Source organism: Anabrus simplex, chromosome 2, assembly GCF_040414725.1.
Source record: "Anabrus simplex isolate iqAnaSimp1 chromosome 2, ASM4041472v1, whole genome shotgun sequence".
Lineage (NCBI taxonomy): Eukaryota > Metazoa > Arthropoda > Insecta > Orthoptera > Tettigoniidae > Anabrus > Anabrus simplex.
The window spans coordinates 270,809,962-270,822,682 of record NC_090266.1 but is presented as its reverse complement, the minus strand read 5'-3'; the positions used below and the strand labels follow the sequence as shown (position 1 = coordinate 270,822,682).

Genomic DNA, 12,721 nt, shown 5'->3' with positions numbered 1-12,721 from the left:
ACACCACTGAACTAATCGAAAAAATTAGGTCATTTAACTTGCAACCCAACCACACTCTTCATTCTTTCGAGATAGTAAATATGTATCCAAGCATACCTACAACAAAGCTCTTTATCATTGAAAATAACTTAAACAGAATTCCCTCAGCAAATTGGAAATACAAGATTTCATTTCTCTTCTGAAACTGGTCATTAATAATAATTTCTTCACATTTGATAAAACCGTCTACCAACAAAATGGACTGGCTATGGGATCACCCGCATTGTGAATTCTAGCGGACATTTATTTGGACTTTTTGGAATATACAAAAATAAATAACACTTCTCCAAATATTCTTATATGGGTCAGGTACGTTGACAACACATTCATCTTTATACATGAAGAAATCAAAAATGCAACCTCTACCCTGCAGGAACTAAACAACATCAACCCCCACATTAAATTTTCGCTTGAGTCCGAAAATAATAAAGTAACCAATTTCCTAGATTTAGCTATTCTTCAAAACCCTTTTGCTCTATCATATAAAATCTTCAAGAAATATACATGAACTGCCAATACTATTCGTCAAGATTCTATACACCCCCAAACACATAAACATGCAGCGTAAAATAGCATGGTTTACCGGGCATTCACGATACATATGATAAAGAAAGATCTCAACAATGAACTCAATATTATAAGGGCAATTGCCAAATTTAATGGTTACAACAGATTATTTATAGAACAGGTCATCAATAAATTCAGACACAGACTTAAGACCACTCTCACAAAAGAAAAACCTAAAACTACCATTTTGACTACTTTTACATTCCATAGCAATGTTCATATAATCACCAATCACTTTCGAAAACATAACGTAAAAATTTTCTTCAGAACTAATAACAGGACTTCAGAAATTTTACACAATCATCGGTCAATACCTCCAATAGATTTTCTAAATCCGGAATCTATAGATTAAAGTGTAATGACTGCAATGCCTCTAATTTGTAGGCAAACAGGACGCAGTTTCACAACCAGATATTCTGAGCATGTTAATGCAACAAGATATAACAAGTTTTCTGCTATAGGCCAACATATTCATGACTCTAATCATAAGTTCACTGACATTGAACATGACTTTGAGAAACTTCAAATAACAAATAACGGGCCACTCAAGAACAGTATTGAAAATTGTTTTATTCATTGCAATCAATATTTCAATGCTAACTATAATTTGAATGAAATTTCCGAGAGAATTAATGTTCATTTTGATCTCTTAATTAAATGGCTAAAAAATATTAAGACTCCAAAAAAACAACTTGATCTTTCAGACTACGCGCAATATACATCCCCATTAGTTACCCCCACTACCACATCCTTCCGCTCCTCCCTAGTTCCCTGGCTGTCGCCATTCCGCTACCCCTCCCCACCCCTTCTCTGTGACCCTTAACCTTGCCATCGCATCCATCAGTCCAGCTCCGTCCGCCGGTCAAAGAGGCTGCTCAAGGTGAGTGTTTCTAGTCGTTTCTTTTCATTCTTCCTTTCCTTTTGCCTAATTCGGTTCTCAATTTCTTCTTCACGTTCCAACCCCCATATTTAAGTGGGAACAAAACTTTTTCAGATCTAACTAAGCCCATCACATAATCGTTTATTATTTCAGAACCGCCAAACTATGGATCAAACAAGTGTCAACCTCACATGACAACAAAATACTGCAGCGCATATTCAACAAGATTAAAGACTAAAGCTTATAAAATTTGGACTATACACTATGTGTATAAAACAGAGTCATCATTTTTAAAAGGATTTTATATTATAGTGCAATATCATCATGTACCATAATTTTATTTAACATTCCTCTCTGCAGGAGTTGTGTGTTTTAAATTGTTTTAAGATTGTTTGTTTTTGCCTGATTTGACACTTTGACTGATGATGGCACGACATGAGTGCTGAAACTAGTACTTTATGTGATTATTCACACTAATAAATGTCTTTGTATTGAATAGGTGGACCCCAAATAATTTTCATTATTGTAATGTTAGGTGATACGAAAAAATTAATGTTTTCGTGATCAGCGTGTCCCAAATGAAATGCCGCTTGAGTGCTATGGCAGTTCCCTATGGGAATCAACATCTATGTCATCTGATGGCCACGCAGGCATCAATTTTTGAAAACAAGACAGTCATACTGCATTGGCACTGCCAGTGGCTCCAAGTAGCCTAGGTAGTGGCCACCACAGTATGCACTAGCCATGCGTCTTGGTAGGTGTGCTATTTACCAACTGATGAGCCCAAATTAGCACACTGGGACGATACACTGGCAACCAGGAACGAGTTAGCTGGAAAATTTATTGATATATATACCGTATTTACTTGTGTATTAGACCCCTTTTTTCCCCACTTTTACAGTGAAAAATAGTAAAGGGGGGTCCAATATGCGATAACCTCAAAACTGTATGCAGCAAACACACAACTTTTAGGCTATAAAGAGCTATAAATTGTACATGTAAACATTCTATACTATTATTTAACAAACTTAGAATGTGTTTAAGTTATTTTCGTCAGAAGGCAGTATTTCTAAACGAAAAAAGACAATAAATGGTGAACAAGACTTTTATGCCCACGGTACATATAAAAGTCTGTTTTAGTTACTCATATCACGTCTTTCGTTGCATCTCACTAATTCCTCTGGTGAGGGCGACGTCAGGAAGGGCATACGGTCGTAAAAACTCGCTGCGGCGATTCGTCTCACTTCATACTAGACCTCGTAGAAAAAAGGGATAAGGGTATCGTGTTATCATATAATTAAATAATGATACAAAAGAACTTAATGGCCAGTCATTTGTCTCTTTCAGTTCAGCAGTAGGCCTACCATACAGTAAACCTGATCACTGCTTACATTTGAATTATCGCCTTGCACCGCCTTCTTCCCTGTCCTGCTACCGGCGTGTCGGCAATTCAAGTGATGTTATCTTCACTGCCATCTCGCCAGTCGCGTCAGCCATGCTTCATTCTCTTTGAGCCATGACTGCAAGCAAGAGCATACGAGGTCCCGTCTTTTTGAACCTTTTAAAAGTAATTTTGTTCCCATCTATAGAGTCTAAACAATGTGAATCTATTCCCAAATGGTTTCTGGAGATGGTCTCTGATATTCCCAGTTGGTGTATATGTAGCAGAAGAAGCTACTCCTTCCGAATAAAGCCGTACTGTAGAAGGCATGCCAAACCATCAGCTGATAACTAGCATATGTTACGAGTTGTACTTCCGAATGTAATACATAGTAACTGGAAACATTCTTTTGATAACTGTGGTTGTTGAAACACAGACCCTTATTTTAAAGTACAATTCATGCTTGTTCTCTACATTTATCACGTCCGGATTTCCGTAAACAGCTGTCCATGAGATAAGACAGATCACATTGTTTAGGTTAAGTATATTATCGCCCTGATAGTGCCAAAAGTTCCTTGACGGAAAGAATAAAAATAAATAACAGGAAAATATACCACATTGATGGATATCTAAAGGTGTGGCGGTAATGCGTTTTATTAACATAATGTTTAATTTCGTACATTCGTTGTCCCCTTTTTTTATTAACGCATACCCTAGGTCTAGTATGTTTTGCTTGGCATCTCCAAAAATCGTTTAAAGTACGTGGGGACATAAAATTATTATTATTATTATTATTATTATTATTATTATTATTATTATTATTATTATTATTATTATTAGGCACGTTGGCGGGTAAAACAATCGTTTTAATTGGATAGCTCTTATCACGTTTTAAACTTACTTATCTCCAAATATATACCTATATTGGCCCGACTTAAGAGATATTAAATGACCACTTTGTTAATGATCTCGCCTGCTGTATAAATAGCAGCAATCGCGAATATTTCTCAACTAAAGTAAACTCGTTTCCTCATCCCGAGGTGGTACAGCTCTTTTTTAGACACACCCCCAGTGGAGGGGAGTTACATGTACCGCGTTTACCGCATATCAACCTTCATGTCATTCGTAAATCTCTGGCAGTACGGTACCAGGAATCGAAGTCAGACTCCTGAGAATTGTAACTAATTGTGCTAACCATTACGCTGGTGGACATTATTAAGTACAAAACACAGAAATATAGCATGACTGATGCATGCTTGCAATGCGCGGGTTGGACACGAAGCTAGGCCTATTCACCTATTTGGCGACATCATCAGAGCTGCAGTAGACCTACGCTACAGAGGCGGACATTTCTTAACTACGAAACACAGGTGTACAGTATGGATTCGACGCATTTTCATTGCCATAGGTCGTACGGACGAAACTCTTCACAAATTTGTCATCAGAGCTGCAATAAGACTTGTACCCGCTTCGAAACGGAATCATTGTTCTTCTCTGACGAATTACGTTGGGGGGTCTTATATGCGAGATTTGTTTTTTTCATTTTCTTCGTCTCGAAAAGCATGGGGGGGTTCTAATACGCAAGGGGGTCTAATACACAAGTAAATGTGGTACACACACGCACACAACAACCTCGTTTATCCAGATTAAGTGGGACTGGAAATGATCGGGATTATAAAAATCCGGATAATCTGGAAAAACTAAAAAAAGCAAAACAAATGCAGTACGTTATATAATATATTAACATAGTTGTACCTTTCTTCAATTATACAACAAATATAAGAACACTTTTCTTACATTTATGACCTTTTTGCACTAAAATAATGTCTGAGCTTTTCTGTTTTACATTTGTATAGTGTTTGTGTGCAGCACGTTCACGAAGACGTTTTACTAACATCAGTTCTCCCGGTGTGGTTTCAGTCTGGGATTCTTAAATAGGTCATCAGTTTGTCCAACTGCATTTTTGCATCTCCACGAGTCATTGTTTCTTCTGATAGAGCTCTGGTTTCATCTTCCAATCCACCATCACTCTCCTGAATTACAGTCTTTTTCAACCAGTCAATCACGACATTCACATCTACATCCGAGTATCCAGGAATGCGTGCAAATGTGTCAAGGAACTCAGAAAAGTCCACGGGTTCCTATTCTCACTTCCAGGTGAATGCCAGGACAGTACCTCTGATAGACTGTGGGCGACTTACTTCCAAGTCCTGTTCTCAACTATCCTTGGCAGAAAGATATTCAAGAAGAATCAACCCCGTAAAAGAAATACTGTACAAGTGAATTTTTTTTTATATTTTCGATCCGGATAAACCAGAGATCCAGATTAATGAGGGCCGGATAAACGAGGTTCTTGTGTATATATTTTTTACAAATTGCTTTACATCACATGGCAAAGATGGTATAGGACAGGGCGAGGGCAGGGAAGGGAGCAACCATAGCCTTGATTAGAGTACCACTGTTTGCCTCACAGGGGATATCATAGTTCGCTTCTGGTAAAGGTAAGTACATTAAGTCTAATCAGTATAACTATAAATACCAAAAACAAATTAGCAGCTGCAACTAACCTCAACATGTTGTGCCAACTCAAAGATCATCACTTCACCTTTTTGTTTATACGTCAAACTTTCAAGTTCAGCTGTTAACTGCATAATTTGCTGTGCTGACAAACCTTTGCTCTTCTTTAGTGATATTTTTGGAACTCTGAAACAAAAGCAGAAATAACAATAAATTAACCGATTTTGTTTCTCTTTTACCTTAATTTACAATCTTAGATCAGCATGGATTTGTACCACAGAATTTCTATGAACTGTAACAAAATGATTTCACCATTGACCATATTAATTTTGACCTGTACATCTAAGTGCATACTTACACTATTTATAAAAGTCAAAGACAGTCTTTCAAGCTTTGGTATGTACTGAAGTAGCTCCCATTATCTTATAGAATATTTCAATATCCACACAAAACACCACATAAGCAATTAAACACAGCCAAAAATCAAAGTTATGATTTTGAAGTTGAAATTCAATCATGAATATTTTTTTTTTTTTTTTGCTAGGGGCTTTACGTCGCACCGACACAGATAGGTCTTATGGCGACGATGGGATAGGGAAGGCCTAGGAGTTGGAAGGAAGCGGCCGTGGCCTTAATTAAGGTACAGCCCCAGCATTTGCCTGGTGTGAAAATGGGAAACCACGGAAAACCATCTTCAGGGCTGCCGATAGTGGGATACGAACCTACTATCTCCCGGATGCAAGCTCACAGCCGCTCGCCTCTACGCGCACGGCCAACTCGCCCGGTCAATCATGAATAGACACTATGAGATTTTATAGTGCTTTACAAAATAATATATAAATATAATTGTACTGGGAGGTACACCTCTTCTCCGTTCATTCAAAATCAGCGCCTTAAGAACCTCCCCTATTGATCAAAAGGGGGAACTGATACTACACAAACTTGGAACTGTAATCAGAAGATGTCACCACTGAAATATTAAGTAATTTTGTTACTGTGTAGTTTCCTAAACTGATTGAATTTCTCCTTGTTTTGTTCTGCTATATATCAAGAAGTTCAGACATTTTTCCACAGATGACGATACCAAAAAACTCTGATCATGCACGCTGGTGCAAGGTGAAAGAACTTATAATTTAAAGAAGTTTTGTATTGCTAGGTTGTCCATAACTGAATCTATGTTCATTTATTTTTGGATTGGCAACATTTTCTTTTCTTTCTGCCAGTTTTGAATCGGACCAATCATAAATTTTTGTAATTCATTTTCAACCAATATCGCTTTTCTTGTTCACTTTGAACCTGCCAATAAAAATTAAGAGGGTGTTTCCTGATTAGTCTTGAATGATTCGAACCTTCCCTGAGGGTATATAAACTGCGGCTTTACACGTTTCCTTGTCAATTGATCACCGTCTTTATGAGTGTGTGTGTTAAGGCCTCTTTCTTCGGTCAGCAGAACATCTATAAGGTAACGGACACATAATATCATTCTTTTTTGCTACTTTTCTAAAATGTAACTTTTCTTTCGGCTAATGTAAAAACTTCATAAAATCTTTAACTGTAAATTGGGGATAGCTCTTGAGCTCCCCTTCATCTTGCTTTGAGGTGACTACGTTTTGCAACCTTTCTGTAATATGTTAAAGATATTTCCATGCGAGCCACCTCAGTAGTTTGGGAATAGCCCCTGTTTCATCGGCCGAGAGCCCTGTAGGATTTTAATTTTTTTTGTCATTATCTCGGAGCGCAGATTTTGCCTCCATTCAGTTTGTGTTCGGGCCGTTTATTTAAGCTGTTCTTTATCGCAAAGGCCCTGTAGGTTGGATACTAGATGCTCCTGTATTAAACTATTGCTTTTTGTAATTCAGAAAGTGTAACATTTTGAGGTAATATTGCCTTGAGCGGGCTGTAAGAAACTGAGAGCCTGTTAGCTCTTTTCAAGATTTTTGGAATAGTTAAGAGTGCCTCTGGGAGGCTTGATATTGTATTTAGGGAGCAAGTGCTCTTGAATTAGGGGATTTCTGCCCTTGAATAAGTGATTCCTTAGCTTGAATTAAAGTTTTTCTAAACTGGACCCGGTATTTCTGACATTGTAAAACTAGGGGCTTGAAGCCCAAAATTTGGATTTCTCCAAGTCTTGTTTCAAGATTGCTAATTGTACCTGTCATGTTGTTATTTGTTAATTTTTGAAATTCTAAAGAAATATAACTTTTTTTTGTTTTGAATTCAATTTTGATATTGTAGATAGACCCATTCACCCCGGCATCTTCTTTAACCTCTTTCTGCTCCACGAGTATCCCCGTAACAATAATTATTGGGACACCTATAGCGAAATGCTTTAAAATAACATCAAAAGCAAGATGGCCTCATTAAGAAATAAGATAATCGCAATGACATGAGAGGTTTCATTTTAAACACGTGATTATGTAGGCAGTGTAGCATACAACCTATTCTAAGCTAATACACTGGCAGAAAATGAAATTCTAACACCAGGGAGGAGCTGTGCTACATAAACAAAATTCGGGAGGAGTGATTGCACATCTGAAAGATGACGCCTATTCAAATATGCAATGCTAATTGACGAAGAGTGATGCTAGTAGCATCCCTATGACCTTGCAAACCAAATTAACTTTAAATACATACTGCACATTACGTGAGCGTTAGTCATAATTTGGTTCCGAGGTAGGAGAGAGTCAATTACGCCTTTTAGGAGACAAAGAAGGCAGAATCAGCAGTTTACTGAGTTTGAATGAGACCATGTAATAGGGCTACAAGAAGGTGGATGTTCTTTCCATGATATTGCAGAAGGATTTGGAAGGGATGCATCCACACTGCATCAATGCTGGCAATAATGGTCACAGGAAGGCAATGTCTCAATACCGGAGTCCAGCCGCACATGGACCACTATGAAGAGGAAAGACCCCCGTATTCGCTGCATGGCTGTGGAGGCACTTTACAAAAGAAAATATTTATGAAAATCCTCCTATCAATACAATTCAAGTCATCTGTTAGATGAAGCAAAGTCTATACATGTTTCAGCCTAATCTCAAGGCCATCTTCAGTAGTAAAACAATGATTACATAATATACAAACAAATTAAAAAAATTTAAAAACGTAATGATGTGAAGTGACAGTGATCATGATTAGTGAGTTAAAAACACATTGAGGTGCAAAGTCCTCTCGTCTAATAGATCTTGCTGACTGTTAAATAAAACACTGTGCTGAGGAGTGTAGTGAGACCGTCCTCAGCACAGTGTTTTATTTAACAGTCAGGCAAGATCTATTAGACGAGAGGACTTTGCACCTCAATGTGTTTTTAACTCACTAATCATGATCACTGTCACTTCACATCATTACGTTTTTTAATTTTTTTAATTTGTTTGTATATTATGTAATCATTGTTTTACTACTGAAGATGGCCTTGAGATTAGGCTGAAACATGTATAGACTTTGCTTCATCTAACAGATGACTTGAATTGTATTGATAGGAGGATTTTCATAAATATTTTCTTTTGTAAAGTGATAACCGTCAATACGGAATGAGATTCATAACTTGCAATGGCTGTGGAGGATCATACTGCACCTGCAACAGCCATCAGAGCTTCGATTGGCACCAGAGTGACACAGCGAACTGTAAGAAATAGATTACTTGAGCCAGGCGTCCTGTAGCTTTCATGCCACTAACTCCGAATCACTGTCATCTGTAACTTCAGTGGTGTCAAGCGGGAGTTCACTGGAGTGCAGAGTGGAGATCTATTGTGTTCTCAGATGAGAGCCGTTTCTGTCTTGGTACTAATTATGGCCGTAGACTGGTAAGGAGAAGGCCAGGTAAGCACTTGAAACCATGCTGTCTGCAACGTTGATACACTGGACCTGCACCAGGAGATATGGTCTGGGGAGCAATTTTCATTGACAGCAGGAGCAGGGTGTATGCCAGATTGGTAATTGCTCTGGTTGTGCTGCAATTCATCTGCAGTATTCAAGGGGGCATTATCCAACAGGATAATGCTCATCCTCATACCACTTCTGTTACCCAATGTGCTCTAAGGAGACGACCAATTGCCCTGGTCTGCGAGATTACCAGACCTTTTGCCCAGTGAGCATGTGTGGGACACATTATGGGAAGACAAATCCATCGTCATCCAATACCAGCATTTACCGTTGCTGATCTAACTGAAAAAGTACAACAGGCAAGGAACTCCATGCCACAAAATGACACATGCCCATGTACGACACAATGCACGCACATTTGCATGCTTGCATTCAAATTAATGATGACTACAGGGCTTACTATATCATTGGCATACCTAGCTGCCTACCAGGCAGTCGCACAGGCTGTGATCATTCATACACAGATGCCTGGCATGTGGTCCAAGCAGAGGCAGCTTTCTGCAACTAGTTCAAGCCTTGTGTCCATAGATGGCATGATATGCAGTATACTGTTTGAAAGCTGGGAATCTGGTTGCTTGCTCTCTATCTTTTGAAGTTGGAATGAACATCATAGATTGCATCATGCAGCAGGCAATCGTTCCGCAAGTAGGGTGGTTCCCAGCTTGGTAGTCAACAGACATGGCTGGCCCTAGTAAACCTCGTATCATGAAATTGAGTGATATTACAGGATAATGAGAGTGAATCTGTCAATGATACAGCTTCAGATAGTGATATAGATTTATTTACTAGTGGTGAAAGTAATAGCAGTGTGACAAAAAGTTTGAGCGAAAGTGAGGAAACATTTGAATGTGATGGTGATGAAGTCCAGCTTGCCTCCAAAAGACAAAGACAAAGGAAGATGGTTGGAAATGGAGTAAAAGAGGCCTAGGAGTGGGAAGGAGTCTGCCACATGGCCAACTCGCCCGGTGAGCCTCCAATCATGACAACCTATCTGCTGGGACAGTTTGAGGAGTTTTACAGGATATTCTGGAATAAATCTTATCAAAACAGGAACCTCACATTTTTCAACACATGGTTCACGATTCTCTATGGGATGAAATACCGTTTTGCCAATCAGGTTTTTGCAAAAAAAATCCCACTGCACCCAGTACGAGCCAATGGTTTCCTACAACATCAGATGAAATACAGGTTCTTTTACTTTATGCATTGTTATGGCTCAAGTAAGAAAACTGGTCCGTCTGGAAGTCTATGCTCACTCCATTTTTATTTCAAGTCATGCCTCTCTAAATATTCGTAATTCTCTCTAAATTTCTACATTTCATAAACAAAATCCCCATGCAAAATAACAAGTTGAGAAAAACGGCACAAATTTTAAGCCATCTGCAACAAAATTTCAGAGATGTTTATTAATCAGAGCAGGATATAGCAGTAGATGAAAGTCTAGTAAAATTTCGGAGAGACTGTGGGACATCCAATTCAATCCAGAGAATAGGGCCCAATTTGGCATAAATATCTATGAAATTTGTGAGTCTGATAGTGGATCCTGTCTGGGGTTTTCCACTTACACAGGAAAAAGAAAAGAAAACAGCCTAAGCAGAAGAGACTGGAATGTTATTGAGTGAGGGTGTAGTCATGCAACTTACGGAACCATATCATGAGAAGGGGCCCGCAGTTTATGTTGATAACTGGTATACTTCACCCTCTGTGTTCCTAAATTTGTCTTCCAAGAAAACAAATGCAGTAGGAACAATGCGTATCAATAGGCTTTACGTTGCACCGACACAGACAGGTCTTATGGCGACGATGGGATAGGGAAGGCCTAGGAGTTGGAAGGAAGAGGCCGTGGCCTTAATTAAGGTACAGCCCCAGCATTTGCCTGGTGTGAAAATGGGAAACGACAGAAAACCATCTTCAGGACTGCCGACAGTGGGATTCGAACCCAATATCTCCTGGTGCACCAACCACATGGCCAACTTGCCTGGTACATGAAAATTGTGGTGTTTGGGCTAGCTCCTTCAGCCATTTCCGCCCTTGCACAGTTGTCATGGCGGTCAGTCATGGTTGATGCGCATTGTTTCCAATCAGCGGTGGCACTGTTGGTGGCTCCAAGTAGCCTGCGCAGTGGCCTCCACGGTATGCACTAGCCATGCATCTTGGTAGGTGTGCTATTTACCAACTGACGAGCCCAATTTAGCACACTGGGGCAAAACGCTGGCAACCAGGAATGAGTTGGCTGGAAAATTTATGATGTCCAATATCGGATCAACTACACTGTTATTTGATCTTGCAGTTACAGCCAAAAGTTATCTTTCTCTTTATCATCGCAGCCAATTTGTGGGGCATAGGCCGAGAATTTGCACAGGTGGTTGCTTCCAGGGTAGGCCCCAGCATTTCTACCATTCCAGATCTGGGTAGATCCTCGTTTTGATCGTCGGCCTGTGAAGGGTCCTTCAGTATCTTCCTGAACCAGAAATAAGGGAGTGGCCAGCAGTCTTTCCTCTTCCTGCTGCCTCATGTTTGCACTTGGATTATATTCTCGGTCTATATCCTCATTGCTGTACCTGTTGGCGCACAGGACCCCCTAAGCTGATGGAGCTCCTTGCTGAGGTGAGAAGACTACCACATTTTTCTGGTGCGGTAACCAATGGCGGTGATTGGACACCTGTAAATAGGGGTCAATGTGGTTTTGTTTCCAGTACACACTGTATATCAGGTGCAGGTCGAACGTTCTCATGACCAGTACTTTGAGAAAGACTACGCGGTAGCCTTCCTCCTACTCTGATCCAAGGCTCTCATCTAGCTGTACAACCCAGCAACTAGTAGCTGATTATCTTTGCTTGATAAGACAGTGGTATTCTGATTGAAGGTTATTCATTCCTCAGAATTTCGTGACAAGCCATCTATCACCATGAAGGTACCTAGGTTTCATCTGCCCCGAGAGAGATGGACTAAGCTGAATAGAATTTGAACTAGTTATGGTATATGTGCTGACTCACTGTACAAGTGGAATACGCTGCTCTCTCCTTACTATAGTTATTGTAGTGAGGAACAGATAACAAAGCACTTATTGTAGTGTCTTGAGTGTCCACTTTTTGGTCATGCAACATCAGCAGCAGTAGTGTATACACAGAATTTGTGCATCAAAAAGTTAATTTTATATACATGAACGTACACCAGCCCTGTGGTGTAGGAGTAGCGTGCCTGTTCTTACCCAGAGGATCCGTGTTTGTTTTACGGCCAGGTCAGGGATTTTTACCTGGATCTGAGGGGTGGTTTGAGTTCAACTCAGCCTACATACATGGTAAAATAGCGGGCCCAGACTAGAAAGTTTGGAATAATGGCCAAGAGGATTCATTGTGCCGACCATATATCACCTCATAATCAGTAGGCCTTTGGGCTGAGCAGCATACTCTTGGTAGGCCAAGATCCTACGGGGCTGTAATGCCTGTAATGCT

General features: G+C 39.6%; 1 protein-coding gene across 1 annotated transcript in view; it reads right to left on the bottom strand.

Moving 5' to 3' along the window:
• The window catches only part of Gcn2 (eukaryotic translation initiation factor 2 alpha kinase Gcn2), a 731,408-nt gene that overhangs the window by 665,342 nt on the left and 53,345 nt on the right, over nt 1–12,721 (bottom strand). Inside the window, exon 3 of the mRNA XM_067140578.2 lies at nt 5,435–5,570. Coding sequence (XP_066996679.1) covers nt 5,435–5,570 — 136 coding nt within the window. The remainder of the gene's footprint in view (nt 1–5,434; nt 5,571–12,721) is intronic.